Source organism: Nicotiana attenuata, unplaced genomic scaffold (genome assembly GCF_001879085.1).
Source record: "Nicotiana attenuata strain UT unplaced genomic scaffold, NIATTr2, whole genome shotgun sequence".
Classification (NCBI taxonomy): domain Eukaryota; kingdom Viridiplantae; phylum Streptophyta; class Magnoliopsida; order Solanales; family Solanaceae; genus Nicotiana; species Nicotiana attenuata.
The window spans coordinates 141,007-166,627 of record NW_017670241.1 but is presented as its reverse complement, the minus strand read 5'-3'; the positions used below and the strand labels follow the sequence as shown (position 1 = coordinate 166,627).

General features: G+C 37.5%; 2 protein-coding genes across 2 annotated transcripts; one reads left to right on the top strand and one right to left on the bottom strand.

Annotated features, from left to right (window-relative positions):
• Positions 1 to 11,485: 11,485 nt before the first annotated feature.
• Positions 11,486 to 15,282, top strand: LOC109236506 (ankyrin repeat-containing protein At5g02620-like). Its single transcript, XM_019402697.1, has 3 exons — positions 11,486 to 12,208; positions 13,178 to 13,587; positions 13,915 to 15,282. Exons 1-3 carry the CDS (start codon positions 11,818 to 11,820, stop codon positions 14,773 to 14,775), a joined length of 1,662 nt encoding a protein of 553 aa, XP_019258242.1. The 5' UTR covers positions 11,486 to 11,817; the 3' UTR covers positions 14,776 to 15,282.
• Positions 15,283 to 16,171: 889 nt separating this feature from the next.
• On the bottom strand, positions 16,172 to 25,355 carry LOC109236505 (type I inositol polyphosphate 5-phosphatase 12-like). Its single transcript, XM_019402696.1, has 12 exons — positions 24,331 to 25,355; positions 22,442 to 22,796; positions 21,147 to 21,399; positions 20,233 to 21,040; positions 19,637 to 19,761; positions 19,315 to 19,399; positions 18,866 to 19,031; positions 18,738 to 18,778; positions 18,381 to 18,648; positions 18,154 to 18,277; positions 17,719 to 18,079; positions 16,172 to 16,811 (listed from the first exon to the last, which is right to left on the bottom strand). Exons 1-12 carry the CDS (start codon positions 24,856 to 24,858, stop codon positions 16,449 to 16,451), a joined length of 3,477 nt encoding a protein of 1,158 aa, XP_019258241.1. The 5' UTR covers positions 24,859 to 25,355; the 3' UTR covers positions 16,172 to 16,448.
• Between the last annotated feature and the right edge of the window lie 266 nt (positions 25,356 to 25,621).

Sequence of the window (25,621 nt, the reverse complement as noted above, 5' to 3'; positions counted from 1 at the left end):
TTTAAAGTTCATTATTTATATTTCTTTACTTAACTAGTTTAGAATCAAATACTTCTAGGTTTAATTCTTGTTTAGATAATTAGGATAGTCTAATTTTGTTAATAGTTAATCACAAGTCCTCGTGGGATCGACATCCGACTTTTAGTCACTTTATTACTTGACGATCGCGTATACTTGCGTGTGCGTTTGGCTGCAACAAATTTTTGACTGCCCTCTTCATAAACAGGATCATTACAAAACCAACACTGATAAGGCAGCTAAGAGGAACCCGGTCCCTGACAGGAAATTCAAAAGAAGAGATGCTGCTGACAACATGGTGAAGCAAGCTTTGGCTGACTGGGGAGATTCCTCCAGTGAATCTGAAAGTGAGGATGACCAAGGAGATGCATCTATGATGGTTGTTCACAATGAATATGAGTCAATCTTTGCACTCATGGCTATATCTGATGATGAAGAGGACAAGGAGGAAGATGAGTTAAGTTTTCTTGATGTTCAAAGAAATTTAAAAACTTACTCTAAGAAAAAATTGATGTCCTTAGCAAATGTGTTGATTGATGCCTATCATAGCCTCATTAATGAGAAAAATGTTTTAATAGAAGAAATTGGTGACATAGAACAAGAGAGGGATGATATGGTAGTTTCTATTGTAGATTTAAGGGAACAAGTGGAAGAAGTAACTAGAGAACATAACTTGTTGAAAAAACAAACTAAAAAATGGATGGACAACACTAAGGATAAAGAAGTGGCTGATGAGGCTCAACTTGAGCTTGAGAGTGAGCTTAAGAAAATTAAAACAAGTCTTGTTGCTGAGCTTGAAAAGAATAGACAACTTCAGGAGGATTTAAAAAGGGTTAAAAATAATCTTGATAAGTCACTTAAATGGACCCGGTCCTCTGATGTAATAACGTCTATGTACTGGAGTAATGGTGGAAACAGGCAAGGCATCGGGTTCCAAAAGGCTAAAACCTCCTATAATCCCCATAGCAATTACGTAATTGTGGCTGATAATAGGTTGTGCACTCACTGTGGTCAAACTGGTCATTACAATGACTCTTGTAAAGTTAAAATTCAGTCTTTGCAGCAAAATAAAGTTTTTGTTAAAAAGAGGGGTACTGATGAGGAGCCTGGTTCCCTGAAAAGGAAATATGTGCTGCCTGCATGGGCAAAAAGAAGTTTGATCCGCCCGTTCTATCATTGTAAAGGACCCAAGCTGCTTTGGTTCCTAAGTCTAATCATTGATTTAGTGTGCAGGCTGAAGTGAGAGGTAGCAGTCAAAAATAAAAAATGGTACATGGATAGTGGCTGCTCTAAGCATAAAATCAGAAGAATGAATGATGTCCTCTCACTCTACGCCTTCCAAGGTGGGAGTGTGTCCTGTGGAAACGACAAGAAGGATATATTCTCGGTGTTGGCAAAATTGACAAAACGCTCTCCCATACAACTGAAAATGTGTATTATGTGAATGACTTGAAATGTAGAGTGTTGAGTGTGTCTCAAATCTGTGATAAGGAAAAATAAAGTGAAGTTCTTGTCCAAATACTGCATTGTCACCAATCTCAAAACTGGTGGTGTTGATAGCCAAAAGGTTCAAGAACATCAAAAGGTTCAAGAATATCTATGTTGCAGACCTTGATTCACTTAACGGTGGTGATCTAACATGCCTAAGTGTCATTGATGATGGTGCTGAGTTATGGCGTAGATGACTGGAGCATGTGAGTTTTTATTTGTTGAGCAAGTTGGTTATGGAGGACCTGGTTCTTGGGCTGAAGCAGTCAACACTTCCTGCTACTTGATTAACAAGTGCATGGTCGGATCCCTTCTCGAGAAGTCTCTTTATGAACTGCTCAATGAGAGAAAAGCCAAGTTGACTTACCCGAGAGCCTTTGGATGCAAAATGTTTTGTTCTCAACAATGGTGGCAAAAGGATCACATAACAAAGAAGATGAAGATGAAGAATTCACAAATGCTCCTGTAGAAGCTATAGATATTGCAAATGGAAAGACTGATTTGACGAGTCAAGTCAAGCAAAAGGCACAAAGAACCTGGTCCCTTTATCACCTCGACTTGAGCTGAACATAGGGCAGTTGATGTAGCATTAGGTGCTCCAGATGCAGAACAAAATAGTGGGAGTCATAATTCTGTTGATGTCAATGATGATTCACATATGGAAGAACCTGGTCCTTCAAATTCTGAAGTTCAAGTATTCAACTAGAAAAAAAAGAGTTCACACCCCTTCAAAATGTAATCACATCCTTAGACTCTGGTATTTAACCTAGTTCTAAGCACTTCTGGAACGACACATTTTCTAGGGTCATACTTGATCTCATGGGGTACAAAGAAACAAACTGTGTGGCTCTTCCTACTGTTGGAGCTAAATATGTGGTTGCTGCTTCTTGTTGTGCTCAAATAGTACAGATCAAGCAACATCTTGAAGACTTTGGTGTATTTACAACTTGAACCCGGTACAACACAAGAGGACATAGCACATTGATGTGCGACATCACTTTTTGAGGGATAATGTTGAAAAGGTTCTGATTTATATGAGGTTCTGGAAGACGGAGGACCAGGTAGCAGATATTTTCACCAAGGCGCTAAGCAAGGAACATTTTGAAAGAAATCGTCTGGAGTTGGTGTTGATCAAGCTCAACTAAGGATCTGGTCCCTAGATGATTGGCTATGTTAAGAAGGAAAGGTACAATACTAAAAAGTGTTTTTCGGCGACATCTAACTCAAATCTATACTGTTACAGGTATACACGTATGGTAGTTTCAGGACAAAAACAAGTTAGAGTGACATTGCACTTCTAGGAGTCTTTGCTCAAAATTTTCAAAAACCGTCAAGGAACCTGGTTCCTGTGACTCAGGTTAGTAGTCTCTCCAATACTTATATTCCTTTTTTAACTGCTGAAGTGTAATGTTATTAATTTATTCCCGCCTCTCTCCTAACTTTTGAAGTCCAAAATGTTAAACCTCTTCCGAACTGACCTGTTGCCCCAAAAAACCACTTCTCTACCCTACACCTAACCAAAACCGATTCTTTTCTTCAAAACCAAAATCAATCTTGTCTCAAAAAGAATCCTTCTCTCCAAATATGCAGAAGTGAACCCAACTCTCTCACTTTCCAAAATCCTAACTCCATCAGAATCAAAACCCCAAGAAGTCTTTGGTAGATGTTGATGGAAGTTTAACTGAAATGGAACAGGGTAGATCTAATATTCTAGAGCGTAAGGCTGAAGTTGTTGTTGGATTTGTGGAAGTCTTGAAGGATGGAGAAATTGGTAAATGTGAGGACTAATGAGGGACCGGATCCCTCAAGTCCTTCTCATGAAGTCAATTTTAATAATGATCTTTTCTCTTTGAGTTTTGTGTTTAAACGAACTTCCGATCTAGTAAAAAGGATTGATGAAAAGTAGGTTGATTGATGATGAAGTGGTGTGACCTGCTGATGTGATTGTGAAAGAGAGCATGAAGTAAAAAAAATTGGCTGAGAAAGATACAACAGATGACAAGGATGAACGGATTGAGAAGAAGAAGAGGGATACATGGACGCTCTAGGAACGAAAGGGTAGTGTGAGTAAGGAACCTGGTTCCTTAAAGAAGCAAAAAGTTGAGTCATCAGGTTTGGAGAGGTAGAAGACTCTGAAGTGTCAAAACATGCTGTAAGGTAGAGTGTTGACTCTGATATTGCTGAAAAAATAGGGGAACTTCTTGACATTGTTGAGTTTCAAAAATAGAATCACCTCTTTGTTCCTCCAAGTCCCAACGTTTATGAAGAAGAAGTAAAACTTCTATGTTTTATATGATACTCTGATGCTATATGTGCTTGGGACTGAGTTTGTTCTTGATGAGAAGAAGCTTGGGGAGATTCTTGGTGCTCTGATTGATGGTTCAGCCTACTCAGATAGGCTGAGAACCTGGTCCTCGAAGACCCTCGGCAAAATAGAATGCTAAGTTGAAGGGTGAGAATGAAAGATTGAGGAAGCAGGTGGAGGAACTGAGAGAGCAGATGATCATTGAGCAAAGGAGAGTAAATGAACGAATGAACAAGCTCATCAAGGCCTTAGCCCCTTACTTTTCCTCCTGCCCAGTGATTCATGTCTTTCACTCCTTCCAAATTCCCTTGAATTCTTATCCTCTTTTGATATTTGATGACATTGGTACTTTAGTTGTTTAAATTTTCATATTCTGTATTGTTGACACTACTGTGCTTTTACTATAATTACTCTACTATGGGCAATCACTCTATTTTGTGCAATGACATTCACTTGTTGTTCTTGTTATTGTTTATGTTGTGTTGCCCAAGTGGCATCAGTTAATGTTGCTGAACTTCTTTTTGGTTGTGCTTCTTCTGTTATTCTTTTTGATGATGCCATAAGGGGAAAGTTATATAGGTGTCAACATGGGGGAGGAACGTCAACATGGGGGAGGAACAGAATCGAATTGATATGTTGTGTTGTGCATGAAAGATAGCTCTGCTTCGCAGGGGGAACGTTGCAGATAATATGTTGATTAGAGGTCCGATCCGCAGGAAAACATGTGAAGAATCTGGTTCTCAAGAGTTATATTAATTTTGGGTTTGTCATCATCAAAAAGGGGGAAATTGATAAATTATGATATTTTGAATTTTGATGATTTGCCAAACAGTCTTGAGGAACCAGTTGTGATCAGTTCCTTAGGTTTGGTTCTTAGGAGGAATATGGTTGATTCGTAGGGGGAACAATGTGGAGATCTGGTTCTCGGGGGGAATATCAATTCTAAGTTTGTCATCATCAAAAAGGGGAAAATTGATAGGTTACAAGTACTTTTGGCATAAGTACTTTACTTTATGTTTTGATGATCTAACAAGCTTACCATCCAGAACCATATAAGGAACCTGTTACACATTTATAAGACCTTGAGATCACAAAGTTCTAAGTTGGGATCCAGCGTGAGATATAACTCAACTCTTCAGAGTGGAAGGAAACAGGACCCTATCAGTTCCTGAGGAGACTGTATGAAGTCAACTCTCCAGCTGGAAAGTTACTGCCTGCACACGCTACTGTACAGGAACAGTGCAGCAGTCAACTTTCTGTGGAAGGCTCTTTACCTACCTTGCTTACATCATTGTAAGTGATGTCACACATGTATAAACATAATCAAGGAAGGTAAAACACCTTACTTCATAAGAGAACCAGATAAAGGACCTGAAGCATGCCTGGTACAATCATTCAAGTTAATCGACTCAAGATAATCTGGGCAGTGTGCCTTTAGATTCACAAGAACCAGATATTAGGGACCTGATCCCTTGGTGTTTCCCTGACAGAAGTATGAGTCAACTATACAGCTGGAAAGCAACTGCAGAAAGTGACTGCCTGCAACTATATACGTGACAGTGCAGCAGACAGTGCAGCAGTCACTTCCCATTGGGAAGAGGCATGTACTAACCAAGATTTGACATCACCATTGTGAATTGACATCACCATGGTAATGTCTTTTGTAGTATAACAACCTGGTGCAAGGCACAAGAGAAGTTGCCCAACACTTGCAAAATCAGAAAACAAAATATCCTCTCAAGTGCTTGCCACAATCCCTCTCAAGAACAAAGCTGCTGCAACCTCAAGGACCGGATCCAAGATTGAAGATATCTTAAGTCCTTAGGTGTGTTGAGTCTTTGTTATTTATTCTTCATTTGTAACTCCTACTTAGCTTAGTTAGAAGCATTGTGTATGAAACCTTTTGTAAATCATAAACCCTTGTGTTTGTGTCTTGGCTAGAGTTAGTCGAGTTGTGAAGCCTTTGCAATAGAGTTATTACAAAGTGGCTTGTAATAGTGTTATTATAAGTTAGAGTGATTAAAGTCTTTGTAACTAAAGAGTAACAAAGTGGCTTGTGGTGAGAGTATCACAAGTTAGTTAAAGACTTTGTAACTAGAGAGTGACAAGTGGCTTGTGGTAAGAGTACCACAAGTTGGTTGAGTTGAATTCTTTGTAATGGAGTCATTACAAAGTGGCTTATAATAGGTGTTTACAAGTTAGTGAAGTTAAAAGCTTACAAGTGTAGGTCGTGATTTTTGTCCCCTTGAGTTGGGATTTTTTTCACGTAAAAATCCTCTGTGTTCTTTATTTACTGTCGAGCTACTGTGGGAACAATTAGAGAACCTGATTCCCTATACTGGTTGGTTTTACAGTCTGTTGCTTACAGTGGGAACTGATAGAGAATCTGGTTCTCTATACAGTCTGGTGGACGCTTAGTTTCTAACAGGACAAGAGGAAGAAACTCTTCCCTAAAAGTTGGATAGAGGTTTAAAAAAAGTTGGAAGTTGATTACGTGCTTCAATAAATTTGAGTGTTGGTGACAAAGTGCATCAATGGGTGTTTAAGATAGGTGCTTCAACAAAATTGGATGTTGATGACGAAATGCATCAATGAGAGTTGAAGACAGGTGCTTCAACAAAATCGGGTGTTGGTGACAAGGTGCATCAACGGAAGTTGGAGACAGATACTTCAACAAAATCGAGTATTGGTGACAAAGTGCATCAATGTGAGTTGAAGATAGGTGCTTCAACAGAATTAGGTGTGGTGACAAAGTGCATCAACATGGGTTGGAGGCTGGTGCTTCAACAAAATTGGGTGTTACTGACAAAGTGCATCAACGAGGGTTGGAGACATGCTTCAACAAAAGTAGAATTTGGAGAAAAGTGCTCCAAGACAACAATACAAACAAGTCAGACGTATGCAACTTTGAATTACGAGAGAATGTTGGAAAACTAATTCAAGGTTATAGTAGGAAACTTTAGTTATTTAGGATTTGGTTTATTTAATTCATGTCTAAATAAGATTTGTAGTAAAAATTAATATAGGAAAATACTTTCCTGTTTCTAGTTGAAATAAATTTTGCACTATTATAAATAGGGATATTACTAACTTATTTTATATGTGTAGATCTGTGGAGATTTGTGAAAATTGTAGAGAGCTTCCAGAGTTTTATATAATATTTTTCCTTCACGGAAGAAATCAGAATGATTTTTACGTTAATGCAAAGGAGAATATGGTGTCTGAGGAAATTTTTTGTTTTGAGAGTTGTTTTAGGTGGAAAAAACGAGAAATTATTAAGGAACCATTTATCCATAAAACATTTAAGTGTTCGATTTCTTCTATTCATATCCGATAGAGATTGCTTTTGCGTAGGACCCACGGTCTTTTATTTTTATTTATCTAATTTTTTCAGTTGACCCGCATTTCACTATTTACCTTTTCTTCTTTGTTTAAGCTCAGTATCAGACTGTCAGTAAATGAACCCCACAAATACACTTGTCAAAATATTAGAAGGTATTCTCATATAATTATTATTGGGTGAGTTTTACTCAAAATAAAATTTCTCGAAAATTAAAGAGGATGAAAGAGGACAGAGAAGAAAAGAAAATGAAGTATTTCTATTTTTAGCATGTTTGGTTAGATTGGAAGAAAATATATGCTGATGTTAAATAGGTTAAAAAAAGACAAAAGTAACTTTTTCTCTAAAAAAACGCTCTTTTTAAAGTTAAAGCGTTTGGCCAAACTTTTAAAAGAAAACAAATGCTTTCGAGTAAAAGGAGAAGCAATTTTAGAAAAACAGAAAAAAATAGTTTCTCTCCAAAAACACTTTTAAAAAAAAATAATTAGAATCACTTTTTAAAAGATTGATCAAACACTAATTGATGCTCAGAAGTGCTTTTCAAATTAATTAGTCTAATACAAACTACTTATCACCAAAAGTACTTTTGAAAAAAAGTACTTTTCAAAATAAACTGATTTAGTAACTTGACCAAACAAGCTATAAATGATGAAATGAAGTATAACTAATTAAAACGAGATCTTTTGGGATATTTATCATCCTTGAGAGAAAGTTGACTGGACCAAGAAAAACAATTGAAAGTTGCTGATATAAATCCAATTAACCTACTACTTCTGAGGTATGATGATAACAGAATTGAGCTTATTCTGGGGCGTGATGATAACGGAATTAAACTTAAATAAAGAGATAAGAATTCACATACTCGATTTTAACTTGTTTGGAATTGAGATATAATTATTATTCTAGGTGTCTCAACGCTAATTCTGCTAATTGATATTTTGTTAATCTTTTTTCAGTAAAATTAGGATGGAAAAGGAAAAAAAATCCAATTCCAATGTGGTGGTTTGTTAGGAATATATTATTTATAGCCATCCCTTCTAGAAAATCTGGCTATTAGTCAAGTTACGGAGTCAACTACAACTAGTGCTTCTTTGGGGTCCAACTCTGGCGGCGATAACTTTATCGTACAATCTGACCAAATAACTGATTAGGTGAATATTTAGGAATTCATAATTATTTCCCTTGATTTTTCATTTTTTTTAAATCTTTTGACATAATGATAGAGAAGAGAATTCCAAAACTATGAGAATATGGAATTTGAACTCGTGATAGCTCAAGGAAAAAACTCAACTTACAGCTTCTTTAGAAAGTTGTTATGCATCGTTTTATAAAGTATTGGATCGTATTTGTATTATAGTATATCGTTGTGGTATATATAATGGTTGGCTAGATTGTATTGTTTGCGTCGGTTCATGTTGTCATGCACTAACAATATAAAGAATAAACTTGTAATATTATAAAGAAAAAGTAAGGTACGAGGTATAATTATTATATAAAAAAGTAAGATAAAAAATAAAATTGAGACTACTTGGTCGTTATATAAAGTGGTATTTTTTATCGTTACGTAACGACAAATTTAACGATACAATACAATAAAATTTAAGTAAGAATCAAAATAGATATTGTATTTAAAGTAAAAGTGTTAATAGGGCCGGGCCGGCCCACTAACAACTTGGTTCAACCTGGGTCAGCCCGGCTCGGTAAGGGGTGGGACTGGTTGGCTAGGGTAGGGAGGTTGTGTCGGACGGGGTCGGGCCTTTTTTAGCTACCGGTGCACCGGAACCCGGCTAGCCCGCTAACCCGCTAACCCGTTCAAGGGTTTTAACCGTGTTCAACCCGGTCCAGCCCAGTTTAAGTTGTATTTTTTTTAAAATCCTGACAGTTGCCAACGGTCAAAATAAAAAATGACCGTTGCCAACGGTCCAAACAAAAAATGACCGTTGGGCAACGGCCATTTTTTTGAACTTTTAGCCATTTCGACCTATCCCCTTACTAAAATAGCCCATCCACCTCTAATAAATGATAAATTATATTTTTAGCCTTTAATAACTATAAATAACCCCCCTCTCCTTCATTCTTTCTCACAACTTGCTCTTTTCTTTTACTCTAATTCTCTCGCAATTCCCTCTTGATTATTGAATTTCTTATTGCTCTCAAGTTCTCAATTAATTAATATTTCAAGTTTTATCAATTATTTAAAGTAGCCACTACAAAATTATAATTATCAAGTGAAGTGTGGTTACTATTTTTGTTAGGTTCAAGTTAAGTCATGCCCCGTACTTCTAGAGTGCGCTCACATGTTTGGGAATACTTTGAGGTGGTAGAAGAAAATGAAGAAGTTCGCAAAGTTTAGTGCAAGAACTGTGGTCGAGTCTTTAATGTTCGTCGAAAGAGGGAGGGCATAGCTGGTTTAAGAAGGCATATCAAGGGTTGTCTTGAGTGCCCTCCAGCAATTCGTATTTTAAGTTGATTTGAGACAATTTGTATTATTTTGAATTTGTTAGACTTATTTAAGCTTAATGTGTTAGTGTATTAAACAAGTTAATTTGAAATATTATTATGCAATGAAAATATGAAATGAAAGCCTTTGAAGTTTGGTCCTTACATATTGGTCTTATTAAATTATTTTATGTAGCCACTTAATTTCATTTTTCAAATTTTATAATTCAAATTTCAAATTTAAAACTTTAAACTTAAAAGTTTAAAAAGTTTAATTTTATGCCTTAAAATATTTATTTTATTATTTAAAAGTTTGAAAACACTTAAGTAACAATTACATTAAAAAAAATAAACCCGGTTCGGTCCAGACCCGATAAGCTCGAACCCGGACGGGCCCACCAAAACCCGGAATATCCTAGTTTACTACCAGTCCGAAACCCCAGCCCACTAACCAGCCCGCCCCACTAATCAGACGGGTTATTTTTTCTTATGTCCAGCCCGTCTGATAAATACCCTTAATTTAAAGTAACAATACGATATAATACAATAGATAACACCCATCCAAAACAAGCAGTTAAACCGATCTATAAAGACCTAAGGGTCTAAATTCTAATGACTTCTCGAGTGTCCCCTTAGTTGACTTGCTTTTCCTATTTTCCTGATTCCTCTTACTATGTAATAAGAGAAAATCTTATGTTAGCTATTGTTTATTTTGTTTCTTTTTTGGGGTCAAATTTGCTTGCTTGAACTTTGTATATTCCAAAGATGTTTTCAAATTGTTTTTTTCCCCCTCTCTAAACAAGTTTGTTGATGTGAAGCAAATTTTCGTTAAAAAAAAAAAAAAAGAAAAAGCCAAAGCATTTCCAGAAACAAATAATTAAATAGGCTATTTAAATTGTGGATCATTAACACCTAAACAAACCAAATAGTTTTATTTACTTCCATGACGATCCATAGACCATAGTAATACATTCGAGTAGCACTCTCTTTTCCACTAAGGGGTAGTTTGGTTTGGAAACAAATTATTCATGAATTAATTCTTCCGGGATTAATTATTTCGGGATTGTTATCTCACCATCCCATATGAATAAAAATAACACTACAATCTCTTATCCCTCGTACCAAACGAGCCAACATTATAAAATTTCTCCGGCAAACATTTTTAATATACGAAAGCCACCCGTCTGGAACCTTCGATAGACTCTTGTTGTTGTGCAGATTAAATTTGACTGGATTTTATGAAAGTTTGAATGCTATAGTGGTAGTCAAACCATGTCAATGTCACGACTCTTTGTTAGAGCTACTCTGTGTTTTCATTCCTCCCTTTTTTGAGGTTAAGGCCAATTATACTAAAGTAGTGACAATTTGCAATGAATATTTTAAAAAGTAGGTGTGATGCTTCGTAGAATCTGATAGAGTTTGGTTCGTAATATGAACCGAGCGATAATGACCTATAAATCCCTTGTATTAATTTATTCGACAGATTTATTGGGTGCATTTTTTTCTTCTTAAATTTGTAATCTTAAATACTTCTACGTCATAAGATTTGTATTACAGTAATCCTTCTAACTTACGTGTGCGTTTTATCAACTCATATGGCATATTTTTTCAAATTTGCAACCTTATTGTATACTATTCCTCCGGTTGCAATTTATATGAACCTATTTCTTTTTTAGTTCGTGTCAAATTTTTTTATTTGAAAACAATTTATCTATATGCAATGATTTAAAGTCACACCAAATATATGTGTCTCATTTTATACTACAAGTTCAAATATATGTGATAAATTTATTAAAATAAACTAGTACAATTCTTTTATGACACGTGTTTAATATATCACACATGGGTAGGAAGTTTCCTTTTACTGTTCTTCTTGATTTGCTGAAATAATTGTCTCTTTTGATATTTGGAGTGGCTACAAAAAACTGAAATTTCCACCACCCCATTACAATTCAAGTGCCTTTCTTTTTGGACCTTTGAAGTTTCTTTCTTGCTGAGCTCTGAAAATCTTACAAATATACAAGCTTAAATTGAAGTTTTCTTTTTTGGTTGTGGATTTTAGTCTCTGAATTGGAAATTTTCCATTGAAGTGATGTTATCAAGTGTTTTGAGCTAGAAATGATAGGAAAAAAATTTGATCTTTCTGCTTACTTAGTCTTCACAAAGTGGAAAAAATTCACCAGTGTCTAGTATAGAGAAAAGTGGCATTTCTGAAATTAGCTCAAGAATGGAAAAACAACAGGGTTTTCGAAATGGGGTGATGGAAAATGAGAAAAGTATTAGGATAGTAATGGATAGGCAAGTTAGTTTTGATGTTGAGAAGAAAAGGGATAAAGAATCACCAGGGAAACGAGGGGATTCGCCTTTTCATCTTGCAGCTAGAGTAGGGAATTTAGGAAAAGTGAAACAACTTATTGAGAAATTTGATGGAAAAGGCATCAGAAGTTTGCTATCTTTGCAAAACCAACAGGGTGAGACTGCATTATATGTTGCTGCTGAAAATGGCCACACTTTAGTTGTTGCTGAGATGTTGAAACATTTGGACCTTCAAATTGCTTCTCTTGTTGCAAATAATGGCTATGATGCTTTCCAAGTTGCTGCAAAGCAAGGTCATATTGGTAAGTCTTCTAACACATAACACCCTTATAGCAAGCTATATATAGCATGATTTATGAAAGAAAAAAAAAAGGCAACCCAGTGCACTAGACTCCCGCTTTGCGGGGGTGCGGGAAAGGGCCAGACCACAAGTGTCTATTGTACGCAGCCTTCCTCGCATTTCTGCAAGAGGCTATTTCCACGGCTCAAACCCGTGAGTCACATGACAGCAACTTTACAAGTTACTCCAAGGCTCCCCTTCATATATAGTATGATAAGAATTTTGAAAAAAAGAGATGATGTTTCAATTAATTGTATGAATTTCTGTTCAGAATATCTTTCACATTTGGTGTTGATGCAATTAACTTTCAGATAGAAAGTGTGTATACTTGATGGGGTTTGTGCTTTGCTAGTATATTATGCACTTGACCTTGACACATAGCGTGCAACTTCCATCACGGATTTTAGCTTCTGAACCCTCAAATTAGATGGTACTGTGTCGATAACTTCTGGTGACTAAAGAACCTAGATAATTGTTGGCTCAAAATTTCAACAAGCCTAGATGTCTTATAAGTTCTTTTTAAAATCTTTTTGAGGTTCTCTAATCCATGACTAAAGAACCTAGATAATTCTTACTTTTTGCTCTTCCCATGGGTATAAGCTCTAAATAAATATCACATTATAAAATTGTTAGGGGAGTTGTGAAATTGTATTGTTCAAGACCAAGATAACAATACATCTTTAACAAAATGATGGTGAAATACATTTCTTAGCGTCAAAGAATGGACTTGTACCTGCCAATTGCCATCAAGTTGATACTACTGCTCAATAGTCCTTACTCCAAAGTATTACAGCTTAGGTGTTTGTGAGTACAAGTAAAAAAGAAAAAATGAGTGGGTAATTGCTTGAAGTTTGTTCTGTTAACACTTGTTCGTAACGTTCTTTTCTTACCTCCACTCTTTGAAACTTTTTTTTTGGATATGACATTGCAGAGGTATTGAAGGAACTATTGCATTCATTTCCAAACCTGATTATGGCGACAGATTCATCCAATTCTACAGCCTTACATACAGCAGCTGCTCAGGGACACACTGATGTTGCAAATCTGCTTCTGGAGATTGATTCGAACCTTGCTAAGATAGCTCGGAACAATGGGAAGACTGTGCTGCATACAGCAGCAAGAATGGGCCGCTTGGAAATAGTTAAATCTCTTCTGAGCAGAGATCCTGAGATTGGCCTTAGAACAGATAGTAAAGGCCAAAGTGCCCTGCACATGGCTGTAAAGGGACAAAATGTTGACATTGTGCGCGAATTAATCAAACCGAATCCTGCAGTATTAGCTTTGGAAGATAACAAAGGAAACAGAGCTCTTCATATTGCAACAAAAAAGGGACGGGCACAGGTTTGTCTCTGTCTGTATTTCCTGTTAAAACAATATTCCAGAATTCATGTGTTTTGCGGTGAATGAGTAGAGTATTTTATATCTTAAGAAAAAATGCGGCTAGAGTGAGTCAAAATTGTTTGTTAATACAGATTAAATTACAACCTTTGCTTTTGAAAAACTGGAGGGGCCTCCACTTATATGTGAGTTTGATACTCGTCATGTTTAAGTTACAAAAGATTACGTTCTTTGGTTGATTAAACGCTTCATTTAGGAAAACCAGTGTCCTTCTCCTGTGCTCTCTGTTTTTAGCATTCATGTTGAAACTCTCGTATGTTACAATTGCAGATGGTACAGTGTCTGATATCAAGTGAATGCATCGATCTGAATGCCACTAATAAAGCTGGAGAAACGGCTCTTGATATTGCAGAAAAGTTTGGAATGCCAGAGCTTGTTTCCATTTTGAAGGTGGCCGGAGCTACCCATTCCAAAGATCACGGAAAGCCTCCAAGTAAAGCTAAGCAACTCAAGCAGACTGTCAGTGATATAAGACATGATGTGCAGTCCCAACTCCAACAAAGTCGACAGACAGGCTTCAAAGTACGGAAAATTGCAAAGAAGGTGAAGAAGCTCCACATTAGTGGTCTCAACAATGCCATCAACAATGCTACAGTGGTTGCTGTCCTTATTGCTACCGTAGCTTTTGCTGCCATCTTCACCGTGCCTGGTCAATATGTTGAAGAGAAAACAGATGGTTTTTCGCTTGGTGAAGCGCATGTAGCCGAGAAAGCAGCTTTCATAATCTTCTTCTTGTTTGATAGTATGGCCTTGTTTATTTCCATCGCGGTTGTTGTTGTCCAGACCTCTCTGGTTGTGATTGAACCGAGAGCAAAGAAGCTACTCGTGTTTTGGATAAACAGGCTCATGTGGGCAGCTTGTCTCTTCATCTCAGTTTCCTTTATTTCGCTTTCTTATGTGGTGGTCGGATCTAAAGAAAGATGGCTTGCTATCTATGCAACTGCGATTGGTAGCATCATAATGCTCACTACAATTGGCTCCATGTGCTACTGTGTGGTTCGACATAGGCTAGAAGAGTCAAAGATGAGAAGCATAAGAAGTACTGGGACTCATTCACATTCGTATGCAATGTCTGTGGCATCAGATACAGAGCTTTACGCTGAAAACTACAAGAGGATGTATGCAGTATAGGAACAGATAAAAGTCACTAACCTTTTGCCTTTGGTTTCAAACCTGAAGCTCTGTGGAAGAAAAAGTACACGTCTATACCATGAAGTCTGATAAACGTCTGTGCACGGCACCAGATTCCAAATGGTCAAAGCATATGAAGAATTTATGCTAGTTAGGAACAAATAAGGGAATGTTTCCAATAGAGTATATTGCAGTAATACGGGAATTCTCTGATTTGGTGTTCTTGCAACTACCGGAATGTTGCAACCTGAGGCAAGTCTTGCTCAGAAGTTCAAGATAAAGGCTCTAACAAATCCTTCAGTTTTATTTCCTTAACATTTAGTAGTTCAAGGGCAAGTTATCACGGAGTTTCCTGACTATATGGTAACAAGAAGGTTCAGATGCCTGATATTGATTTATTTTCTCTATGTACAACCATTTTCTTAATGAAAGTGTACAGACAGAAAAGCTATTCTTTTAATATAATTCATTGTAGTTCTTCTCTCTTCATAAAATACCTGTTTTTCAGCTTTCTAGCCACTACTCTTCGAGGTGATGAGGTGGAAAATTTCTTGCTCCATCTTGATTCTTGAGAGTAGCATCTTTGCTTGATCAAATACTAACTCCTCACTCACAGATGTTTCTGATCTATAGAACAAGAAGAGAAGGGAAAAAACTTACCTACACCTGGTATTTACACCAAACCATACTAATTTGCTATAGTTAAGTCATAAACTAAGGTGAGAATGTGTATGATAAGAGTGTACGTAAAGACATGCGCCATGTATTCATCACTTAGTGTAAACACTAAATGTAGGTAAGTTTTTACTAGAAGAGAAGTCAGTCAAAAAAGAAATACCATCTAAAATGACGACCCCCAAGATACACATAGTAACGAGATCTTTTGATCACTCATTTTTGGAAAAGCATTGGAGTACTGCCATTATGCGGTATTATTTTAATCCCAAACTCAATCATTCCCAGCTTTGATAGGAAGGTATGGGGGAGATCAAAAGGGAGTATGTTAGTCAAATAGAGGGCTCTCATGGGGGTGTAGTCCACGGCTTTAGCCTTAAGCTAGGTTGGGTTGTAGTTCTTGTATTGGGCGAACCCTTTTTTGGTAGGGGACTTTCGTTTTCCACGTGGATTTTCTCCCCCTTCTGGTGTTAATGCCTGTGAAAGACCAAAATCACAAGATCACAACGTTATCGTAGTTTACTTTTGTGGCATGCGTATGTGCTGGCAAGCAGAGATTTCTAAAGACAGGTTCCTCCCTTAATGGCATCAAACATAAGTACAGGACTGGGAACAACTTAACTAAAAATGAACTGAAGAATTAAGAGCTAGCTAGAATTATGCACATCAAGAACATAAATGTCTTTCTGTTGATGCACAACAAGGTTTGGGATGACCGAACTGCAAAATTGATCATAAAATTTTCAGTTAAAGTAGCATATCAATACAGAAATTTAAGATTGATCCTACAAAAAAAAGGGTGAACGATTTTATACCCGTCTATCAAGATCTCTGAGTTGGAGACTCAGCTCCATTCTAAATCATCTATGAGTATTTACATCAAGATCCTATCAAGTAGTATTGCCAGTAAAAGAAATTCGAATGCTTAAACATCTGAGTATTGTCTTGGAAACTCTTGTGAATCAGTTTTTCTGTTTGTCTCACAGGAAGTCATGTAGCTATCTAGGACCCTGAAAGCTTTCATTGTCAGTCATCATTTCAGAGCCACTTCCCGCATGTCTAAGTGCAGATCTATGGTGGGAGCTACCGCCACCTTGACTTCTTCTCGAACTGCTTTTTGAAGTCGTGCGAACTGCATTAGCTGAGAAGCTGTGGCGAACATGCACTTTATGCGTTCTTGCCTCTGTCGAGCGACTGGCTGTCACGTTTATCAGCAAAATCACCTCCTTATCTCTGGTGTCCTCACACCACCAGCTTTGTGGAATTCCATCAACAGTGTCTTCTAATTTGTTGAACTCTTCATGACGTATCAAGATTTCAGCAGCTTGATCCGGTTTGATGATGCCAGCAGTAGGTGTGACCTGAATAACAAAAACATAAGATGTTGCTAGCAGAACAGGTCCGTTTTCGTCTAAAGAAGTGCATTTGAAGCTGCTTTTAGTTTTTGGGTACAGTCAAGAAAATAGAATTGAAGTATTATAGGATTCTCTTAATGACACTAACAAAGAAACAAATAGATTTAGGCATAAATCCAGAGAAAATGGCTTGCTTGGTTGATCAGATTAACAAATGCCTTCTCCATCAGTTGAAATTTGGTAGATGTGGTCAGACTGTGATAATACATCTGTCTGAGAATCAGAATATGGCCGAATGCTAATCATCAAAGGTTGCATTTTCTTATCTTCCTTCCTCACTACCTGTTTTCTAATGGTAAGTGGGTTTGACCAAAATAACAAAGATAATAATGATTAAAGAAAGAGTTCATTGGAGTAGTGTTATCAAAGGCGAAAAGCGCAAAAAAGCTCTAAGGTCCGTTGGGACTTTAAGTACAAAGCACAAATAAAGCATGGGCTTTAATGAAAAAAGGTGCAAATATGTATGTGTATTTCAAGACTAATAATTATAAGCATGAATAATAAATATATGGGCAAAGAAATTGAAAAAAATAACAATAAAATGAAATATCAATTGTTTAGTGCCTCCTCTTTAGGATTAAGCTCATTGACAAGGAAAAATATGCCTTAGAGCCTTGATGATGACACTGAAGCGCCTGCTAGGCGAGGCGAAGTGCTCAACATGTTTTGATCTTCGCTTCAAGGCTTAGTCGTGCTTTAAGCGTGCCTTTGACAAGAAGAGGTTTGGAACATGGTTAAGCATGGTTATATATGAACTTCCATGGCCATGAAACATGATAACATACACAGGTGTTTACCATAAGAAGAGAAAATATAACCCTGAGTTAAGAGCATCTAGTAAATTAGGAATCACCTCAAGCCACCGGGGGAAACCAAAGGAACCTCTGGGACGGTACTCTGATTGTTGTTCATCCTCTTTGACAGTGGATTGACCTCCACAGGTTATCTGGAAGAAAAGTTTGTCTTCTCTGCTTCTACTGCTGATTCTTAAGCTGTATGTGTCTTGATTCTGAAGGACTATCTGGCTCGTGCTAACAATCGTTTCAGGAATATAACGAAATTCTTGTAGTAAAGACTTGATTTTTTCATTGCACTGGAAAACCTTCCCAAATTCTTGTCTCCTTACTGATCTATCAACATGAGCTATTTCAACATTGAACTTACACCTTACCGGTTTATGATCACTTTCTGTCACTTCCATGCAAGCCTCATACCTATCATATCAGAAAAATAAGTTTCAAGATGAAGGAAAAAAGGCCAAAGTGAAGAAAGCCCCGAGGGAACCTACTGTATAATGGAAGCAACCACAGGGCACTGTAAACTGCATTCTGTGGATGGAGTTGCCCTGTTGTCTCGATATAGTACTCGGTCACACCAAGCTGGAATTCGTTTCTTCTCCCCAGAATCATATCCTAAAATTGAAAATGTATGTTTTAGTTTAGTCCTTTTTAGTATCTCAACCATTAAGTTGGACATATTCGGGGAGGGCAATCTCTAACTATAAATATGTCTCACCTCCTAATCCTGGTTTTCCTCTTTCAAACTTGTACGTCGGTGGAAATCTGATGATTGCTTCCCGCATCCCTTGGAAAACCTTTCCAGCTTTCATTTCTGCTCTCAATTGATCTTTTTCTCGAAGCCAATCGAAGCATCTTTGCGATACAAAGTCCCTTGCTTCATCATAAGATATTCCAAAAAGACGATAATTGAAATCACCACAGAATATCACCAAGTCAGCTTCAGCAAGTTCGGGTTTTCCCTCATCAGGATTAATTTGTGCAGCCTGTTATAATTAACAAGGGTTAGTTTTACATGAATTGGATTAGACAACAAGATGAGTTGACAATTACTACAAGAAGTTCAGGTCTATACATTTGCACCACGAAGCATCTGAGCAGAAGATGAGACACCAGCTGCAAGAGAGAGGATGCATGCAAGTCAGACGAGTGAATAGCCAAATTAAATATGCGGAGGAGATAAAAACAGGTAAAGAAGCATACCAGCAGAATTAGTTAGAAGGTTGGAGGATTTGGTGAAAACCATTGTTCTAAATATATGGTTAAAATCAGCATTGCGACGGTTGACTGCTTCTAAATGTGCAGCAAAGTGACAGTTTGTAAAGCACATTATTCGGTCAAAAACTCTTAACCTCAAACCAACTCCACCCTGCATTTTAAATGTGTAACCATGAGACAATTATACCAGACATTTTATTGTTCCGAGGGCAAAAACAACAGTTTCTGACCAGTTTTCAACATGATTTATTATCTGAAGAAGATGCGCCAAACTCAGTTATATGTTAGCTTTAGTGTCTCATTTATCTTAATTAGATGAAGTGAATTTACTGCAAAGTATGTTCAGCAATTTGAACACTGAAGTAGCTTGTTCAAATGCTAATCAAAATGAATGTTTGATTTATGATACAAGTTAAGATAGAGAAGAAACTTACCTTATTACCAATTGCACGTCCTATTCCACATGCAACTGCTCCAACATCAAGGTCCCCCACATGAGTCCTAATAGATTTTCTAACCCTGAGTTTTGAAGTACAATCAAGAATATTAGTATACATAGGCAGGAGCCGATTGGACTGCTAATTCACCCCATTTAGTCAGAAAATAAAGCTTAACGAAGGATGAGGTTCGATGAAGTAGAGTTTGGACTGCAAAAAAAGGGCAGTCCGGTGTACAAAGCATCCATCAGTCGTGCAGGGCCCGAGAAAAGGCCGCACCCTAAGAAGAGATTACCCAAGTAACCTAAAAGTTTCTTACCATATAGCAATAAGCAATGCAGCTAGTTGTCTTGATCCTACTCGCTCAAAAGTTGATCCTTCGTTCAATGCCTTCCCTATAGCATCCTGCCACCATTGTCCAACAGAACTTCCTTCCAGTCCTACCTAAAGTTGACATTAGTTATTAGGATACTGCTACATACATTGTACAAAATGAGGAAAACAGAAGGTTACAATATCTAGATTGACCGTAAACATGTTAGTAAATATAACCTAGAGAACCACTAAGAGAAAAAGGGCCACCCGGCACACTAAGCTCCGGCTATGCACGGAGCCCGGAGCCCGGGCATTGGATCTACTGTATGCAGCCTTACCTGCATTTTTGCAAAAATCTGTTTCTACGGCTTGAGAAATGCTAAGAGATGTAAGAATTTGAATCTAGATTATTTCTTGCAATTTACCACTTAAAGCCATATAGTACTCCACTTTCTGCAATCAATTAATTGTTTCTTGAATTGCAAAAGTTCAAATGGTGATCAATTCTTTTTACTGCTAGCAGTTGCAGAAGGTGTTTAAATTTGTTAAGCAACTAAAATCCTAATAAGATGTAAAAGGTGTTATTAGTTGGTAGCTTACCGTTTCTTTTGCAGCAGACATAGCAAGAAATCCTGCTCCCATTTCTACTTCTTGCAAGCCAACAACTACAATCCCGACATCTGAAACTGTAGAACCCAACCATGTTGCAAGTGCTTCCTGCGAGGCTCTTCCTTGGCCAACATTCCAGGTGCCAACCAAAACCCTGAGATTTTCTTGACTCGTGTATGAATATTCTTTCTCGGCTAATTCTGGTCGTAATATGTTGTCAATAGGTCCTGGAGACGTCAGGTTCCATCCACGAATACCACCATGATTTGCCAAGCTAAACATATAGTCATTCCCAACTGCCATTTTTATTACAGGCCCATTGTGTGCAACCCAACCAGCTAGCAAATTCCCGTCAAGGTCCAATGCCTGTACCATACCACTTACATAGCCAACCCAGATTCGAGAACCATGAGCGCATAAGCACAGAACTGCACAACGGTGGTGATGAAAATCTTGCAAACGGTTTCCATTCCCATCCCACTGCACAAGTAAGCCACTTGAACATCCACTCCAAATCATCCCATCAGCTGCAAGCACAAGAGCCTCTGTTTTCTTACTATCTTCTACAAATGCCCCCTTTGTCGCAACTCGACGAACAGCATCTGCAGCTCCCATTATAGCATTACGTGACCGCTGCAAAAAGCTACTTCCTTGTGACTTTTCTTTTTTTGATTTGGAGACAAACTTAACATTCAGATCATCTTCCGTTGATTGATCTTGCACAGATGATATATCAACCCGGTTCTCAATCTGACCTTCTACATTGTACACTTTCAGGAGTTCCCTACTCCGTGCATCCCTGCAGTTTCGCAACTATCGGAGTTATTAGGAGTGACAACTAATCTCTAAAGAAACTCTTGCCTATTTCATAAAAGATCAGACAGAAGCAATAATGAGGAACATACCATAATGAGAAGGATAAAGAACCAGCTGCCCACACTTTTGCCCTCACATGATCAGATAACAGACACTTTACCTCAGATGATGAGATGTTACATACACCATTAACTGTAACCAGGCTCCTAAGGTCAATTGCTGACCTCTCCACGAGTAAAGCAGCCATGTGTTTTTCTTCTGGTGATAAAGAAAGGGATTTTTCAACAGATTCCCATGGCCATACCTTTATGATACCACCCTCAGATCCAGACCATATATCACCTAATATCGACAAACAATTAGTCATAGTTGTTGTTTGGAACAAAATTAGAAGCAGCAAATCATTTCACCATTATTTGATACGCTGATTAAAGCTAGCAAGTGAATTTCACCATGTTCAGTAAAACAAAATACAACAACAACAACTACCCAGTATAATCCTACCAAGTGGGTCTGGGGAGGGTAGGATGTATGCAGCCTTACCCCTACCCTGGAAGGGTAGGGAGACTGTTTCCGAATGACCCTCGGCTAAAGAAGGTGAAGGAAGCCCTGATAGCAAGTGATAGCAAGACAAATAGTTAGAAAACTAAATCGGAGATAACAACACACGAGAATATGACGAAGTCCTGCTAGCAAACTACGGAATTACCGAAGGTAAGTAGTAACAGAACAAGACACGCGGCTATAGCAAACTAAGGAAAAAGGGTACCATACTAGCACTAATACTATCGAACTAGGGAAGACAAAGGGAAACGCCCGACTACCTACTAACCTTCCACCCTAATATTCCACCTCCACATTTGAAAACAGGCAGTCCTGAATACACATCAAAGAGGTAAGAGGCGGCTATGGAGTCAAGCCTTTAAAAGGCAGACCAGTGTACTAAGCTCCCGCTATGCGTGGGGTCCGGAGAAGGGCCGGACCACAAGGGTCTATTGTACGCAGTCTTAACCTGCATTTTTGCAAGCCTTTATGTTACAATAATTTGAACATGTAATTTGTTATCTAGGAGATATCACTTCAAACTGAAGCATTCTACAATTGTAGGTTCCTCTTTAATCCTTTTGCCAAACTTCAAGCACAATAATTACAGCTACACTGGAAATGTAAAGCAGAAAGAGTACGTGATGCTTAGAAGTTCAGAGTTCATTGATGCATCAAAGGACAAACAAAGAACAAAATGGGTGCTATGTATATCCAAATCTTGAGCTCATAAAGAGGAGAAGCTATATATAAATTGAGTTAATAATAAACATTGATCAGGATCATATATGTTCGTTCCATAAACAAATTATGAACGGTGTGAAGGAAATCTAGATATTACCATAAGAAGATATGACCATTGAAAGAACTGGACCACGATGAGCCTGCCAAGAAAGTCCTTCCTTAAAAGGAGAATCATCAGAATTAGGTTGGTCCATCCTCCAGGATCTAATCTTTCCATCCTTATGTCCAGTCCAGACCAACTTACTCCCGCTATCAACGGTCAAGCATATTGCAGGTGATGTATTTACTGACTCGTAAAATGGTGCAGCATCCTCATCTCCTCTCTTTGCCCTTCCATTAATTCCAAGTCCGGCTTCATATTGATCCGAAAAATTCCATACTCTTACACCACATTCTTGTCCTGCCCATAGTTGTGTCTCTGTGCAAGCAATGGTCCTTAAAAATCTTCCAACCTGGAGTTATGTTTCATTCATTACTAGAATTAACTGAGGAAAAAAAAAAGGAAAAAGGAGGAGAAAATCAACATAAAGACATTCACTGCTCATCAAAATCTCTCCTTCCATTGCAATGTTTTTCAACTTATTTCTATTTATTCCACCATGGACATCATTGGACAGATGTAAATAAAGGAGGTTAAACATCTCTACTCCCATTTCGCTTGCCACTACTACAGGAATCAATTTTGTTTCCTTTTTCCATTCAATACTATTCAAATAGTCGATTCTCTTATCTTTTTTTAAAAAATCTCAACTCATTGGCTGGTGAAGCTGTTATAGATCAACCTAGTCAAAGTGCCGAGGTGGAAGACTCGCAAGCTGCTGACATGGATATCATGACAACAAAGCTGTAGTCTCCCTCTTCTCTCTCTTCCTCTATTGCGTGTCGTCCACCTTGGGACTTTGACTAGGTTGTTCCATAACAGAAGTGAAATGCAACTATTTCTTACAAGTATAGCCACCGCAGTTGCTTAAGCATGAGAGTCTGATATATATCATTTGATAACTTCATATCCAAGAACGAACAAATTCGACTCTACATTGTTTAGCAAGTCAACAATTCAATCAAATGATATTGAGCATGTTTCCCATGTCTTCTTAAGAAAGATATACAAATTCAAAATTCTGATTATTTGATTAAATATACATCAACAGAAAATTCTCTACTTAGTTATAATTAATAGCTGATTGTTTGATCAATATCTCTTTGGATAAGTTACGGAAGTTTGCTCATCAAATTGGTCTTTATCTTACAAAAAAGAAATCCATAAACATGACACAAACTTTTGCAAAGAAAATGAACCTTGAACCTAACTCAACCAAAAAAATTAGCTCATTCACTATCCAAGACCATACAAGGAGACAACAGCCATTTCCTCAACCAACCAAGGTGGGATAATCTAACACTTCATACCTATACATCTAAAGCATGATAAACATAAGATGGGAGCATATTTGCTAGACTTTAAAGGAGCTCCGACATGAATTATGTGGACTCCACGCAGTGGCGAAGCCAGAAATTTTTTCAAGGGTGTTCAAACTTGATAGAAGCAAAAAAAAAAGTGCGACAAAGGGTGTTTAATATATGTTTTATACATCTAAAATCAATATTTTATTTATATACACAGTGTAATTTTTCGTAATATTTTGACGAAGGGTGGTCAATTGACCACCCTTTTCAAAAGGTGGCTTCGCCCCTGACTCCACGTGTCAAATTACTTTAGGGAAAAAGTCCAAATTTACCCATCTATTTTTAAGATGGTTTAAATTACCTTTCCTTATACTTCAGGTCAGAGCTCCGCCAAGATCAAGGACAAATACGAGACAATTTGTTAACGGAGAGGGAATGAATGGCCCCAGAGTAAAATGAATTATGAAATTAGAATTATACAAATGGGGTACTTTTTACCCTTTCCAAAAATTCATGGACATAAAATAAAACCAAAAAATCATAACATAACAAAATTGACAAAATTAAAGATTTTGTCACCTGGGATTCTCTAAGGGGGTGAGGTCTCAATTCATGGCAAGTTGGACGAGAAGGATGTACGGCAGCACGAGTAGGAACCTTAAACATTCCAACTCCACCACCCGTTGCAGTGAATTCCGGCAAAGGAAGTTGTTGATCATCATCCAAACAATCAGGAATCACACCAAGCCCAGCAAAATTCTGACTCATCAAATGAAAATCTTGACGATCACTTCCACCAACAACAGGGCCCGCAGCAGCAGCATCACTACTGCTAACAACACCACTATTTATAATGTTGGAATTTGTAGAATAAGGATAGAATCCTTCGTCATCCGATGAATCCTCGTATAAACCGGAGTTGTTAATGCTGTTTGGCATGTAATCATCGTCAAGACTGTGTTTGCGGATTTGGTGATGGCGTTTGTGATGTGTTCCTGTGTTTGTTCTGAGTTGGTGGCTGTAGGAATGTGCTTTTCTTCTTGGTGGTGGGATTTCGCTTAGACCTTCTAATGCATGCTTCTCGTCATCTTCGAATTTGTCCTCCATTTCAAATAAAAGCTTTAAACGTGGAATGACTGTAAGTTACCGTGAGACGAATCCAGAATTTAAACTTTAACAGGACGTGGTGCTAACTGGGCTTGAAGACATGATCTCATACAAATCTTGAACGTGATTTAAACGCGGATGATTAGAGACGGATCCAAAATTTTAACGTGACAAGGATGTGGTTCTAATGGGGCTTCAACACATGATCTCATACAAATCTTGAAGGTTTCAAATCATTAATCTAGAGAAAGAAAATGTTGGTAAGGTTGGAAAAGGGGAAAAAGGAAAAGATGAACGTGGAAGAGAGAGAGAGAAGGAGAAAGAAAGATTCAAGAAAATAGGATTAAAAAAATGGGGAAATATGAGTGAAGAAGAGAGGGAAAAGGGGAAGGAGTAGACATGCATGGGAAGAGAGAAAATTGAGAGGACAATTAGGCGAAGCTTACTGAGATTGTACGGACAGAAATGTTCTTAATTTTTCCCCCTTAAGAACTGTCACTGTTGGGGTATATTCTAGGAGGTAATGACGCCTCTAAAATGGTGGTTTGCCAGATTAGAAAAATACTTTCATTTATAAAATTTTGCACGGTGTTTAATTGGCATTTCGTTTTACATATAAGCAATACTAATATAATTTTATAGTTAATTCTGATTCCATTATTTTAGTTTATACCCGATTTAATATGAAATAACGTGCTATTTGTACTTCATGCCTCTTTACAATTTTAAAATTAAGAAAACGGAAAGGGCCAAATATACCATG